General features: G+C 34.1%; 1 protein-coding gene across 1 annotated transcript in view; it reads left to right on the top strand.

Moving 5' to 3' along the window:
* The window catches only part of atp10d (ATPase phospholipid transporting 10D), a 44297-nt gene that overhangs the window by 17313 nt on the left and 24050 nt on the right, over positions 1–2934 (top strand). Inside the window, exons 3-4 of the mRNA XM_014011884.1 lie at positions 1731–1935; positions 2814–2899. Of these exons, the coding sequence (XP_013867338.1) occupies positions 1731–1935; positions 2814–2899 (291 nt within the window). The remainder of the gene's footprint in view (positions 1–1730; positions 1936–2813; positions 2900–2934) is intronic.

Below are 2934 nucleotides of genomic sequence, written 5' to 3'. Positions count from 1 at the left end.
TTTTGCTTTGCAGCTCAGCTCCCTCTATAAAACATTGCTTATAAAATAATACGGAGCACTTCCACCTCCATCTGCCTCTAATCTGATTCAAGAAAAGTGCCAAAGATATTCTAATTATTATAAAATAATCAGAGTAAACAGAAACTTTGAACTCCATCAGTCTTATCATAGTGTTTGATGATGGTAATGTACTTTATTTGCAGACTCATGGACCATAATGCAATACGATAATAAAAGAAAAATAACACATTACAAAACAAGGCTATCCTTTCAGGAGAAAATCTTACCAGTGTTTCCAAAGTTCAGATGTGTAACGTACGGCACTGAATGCAGCATTAATCATTAAAACTCATTGAGTTGACAAACGTATGCATGCCTTCAATGTACTGACCCCAGCATGGATCTAACTTGTGAAACAGAAGTAATTTCAGTAAATTACAGTAGAGTTTCATTTCTGGGACAGTTCATTTTGATTTTGACAAGAATGGACATCCATCTATTTTATTCCTAATTTAATTTTCTTCTTGTCCTGTTGAGTAACATTTGTTGTAGATGAACTCTTGAACTCATGTTTCCACACTGTACGGTAAGTCATCAGACTGTATTATTACCAGGAGAGGTTTTCAGTCAGTGTAAAAATTAACCAGAGATCGGGTTCAAGTTTCTCATTATAAACAAACTCGTGTCTTCCAAGAATGCAGTCTTTCTCTGTTGAAAAATACCAGTATTTTATAAAGTACCACCTAGTGATACTTGAGCAAAAGTACTGAAGAAATTTATCGGGGTTTGTTTATATACTGATTTTCATTACACTACACATGGTATAGTGTTATTCTTAGGAGAACTGTAATATCTGTTAAATGTGATTATTATGCTTAAACTGATTTTATGTAGCTAAATGCCTGAACACAGATTCAACACATAATTCCACCGTTAATCTTCATTAGGTCAGATTATATTGCCTGTGGACATGGCTCAAGCAAGGTGAGAGACCCCTTCCTGATGATGCAACAAAATAGGTAGAGTCATGTCCTGGATCTTTCTGTTATATTGAACTGATAGGGGTACATTTTTTATGGATAGTATTTATTTATTTTTACAGCAACAAGCTGGAATGAAAACAAGCAAAAATGAAATAGAAGTAACGACTGTCTACTTCTTGCCTTTTAAAAAAAATATAAGGAGTAGAAAATACCGATAATTGTGTGAAAATGTAAGAAGAAGTAAAAAGTAGGCTGAAAATAATTTCTCAAGTAAAGCACAGATACCCAAAAATTCTACTTAAGTACAATAACAAAGTATTTGTATTTAGTTACTTTACAACTCTGAAAAATACAATACATTTGACTTTAATTGGAGTTAACCTGGAATATAAAACATTACATTAAAAATGACAGGTCAGAATGTGTAATAGTAGAGCATGTAGCTCAGCACTATTGGTTTGAAATATTTAGTGGTTGTTTTTCTGGGTTAGCCCATAATTATAACTGAGCTTTAGAGTTTCCAGGTTTTCATGTTGTGATGAGGAAGTTGATTTATTTATTCATTTTTTGCATATAACCTTGTTCATGACTGTAWTATAACTTACAGGTGTAAATCACCTACAAACTGAACCCTAAACCTAAKAAATTTATTCAGTAACCTTTACCACCCCAAAAACCTTGGAACTTCTTCGTCTTTGCACTTATGACTTTAATAAATATTCCACTGTCCTTGTTTTTATCCATCAGAAATCAGAATGCCTACATGGACCGGTGCTGGAAGGATGTGCGGGTCGGAGACTTTGTKCAGCTGTCCTGTAATGAAATCATCCCTGCTGACCTGCTGCTGCTGTACTCCTCTGACCCCCATGGGGTTTGTTACATTGAGACGGCAAACCTGGACGGAGAGACCAACCTGAAACAGAGACAGGTGGTTTCAGACCTCCCTCTCCAGGTAAACGGTGCCTTTTTAACCTGCGATGGAAGGCTTTTTAAATGTAGTTTTGGTCTAAATTCAACCATCTTTAGAAGAAATGTGCACGATTTTAAGAGACTACATTAGAAAACAATGAAGTACATTTTTTTTGGAATATTCAAAGAATGCTAACAGCATTTATTTTTTGTTATATCTTTGTGCAGAAGTTCTGATTCAGTGGTTATGTTTTGTTTTCAAGCAGCCATACCTAGAACAGAGGTGGGCTTGACTTGGTTCAGGTGGGATTCATCGACTGTTTGAGTTTATATATGACCCAGTAAATCGAACTGAGTATTTAGTCTTAAAGTTATATGTGGATAAATAGACAGATGTAGTGTTTCAGTTAAAACATTTGCAACAATTGCCCTTTGTCATAATGTAATGAATATTAATATCAATGGATCATTTTAATGAAAATCTTAAATATGATCTTAAAAAAGCTTTACTAAAGTGCTTTTCTTTAGCAGTAGCTACAAAAAACATGAATTTCAGAAGAAGAAACTTCATTTTTTTTATCATTTCTCCTGTGAGTTAATAAAGCTATTTTTTCTTTCCAGCTGGTAAATCTTAATATCCAAATATAGTTTGAGGTTTACTCTTTAAAATGACATGAAATTTTACTCATTAGAGTAAACTAAAAATAGGATTCAGACCAAATATCAAAGAGTTATACTGATTAGGAAGATAAATTACGCCATATGTCTGGAACTGCTCATTATATCAGGATGATCCAGGTATCAAAAGCTTAAAAAGCAGGAATCTGAAAAGATCATTTTAACCAAATTTAATTTAATCCTCAGTTTGTTGTGATGAGTCACATATTATTATTATAATCTGATTGTTCTGTTGTTTTCCAGGGGGTAGACTTCACCCCTCAAAGCTTCCACAGTCGTATTGAGTGTGAGAACCCCAACAACGACCTCAGCAGGTTCAGAGGTTACATGTGAGTTGTTTTGTTTTAGCTCACAGTATTTAACC

This window comes from Austrofundulus limnaeus, unplaced genomic scaffold (assembly GCF_001266775.1).
Source record: "Austrofundulus limnaeus strain Quisiro unplaced genomic scaffold, Austrofundulus_limnaeus-1.0 Scaffold85, whole genome shotgun sequence".
Lineage (NCBI taxonomy): Eukaryota > Metazoa > Chordata > Actinopteri > Cyprinodontiformes > Rivulidae > Austrofundulus > Austrofundulus limnaeus.
This window is presented reverse-complemented; position numbering and strand designations above follow the sequence as displayed.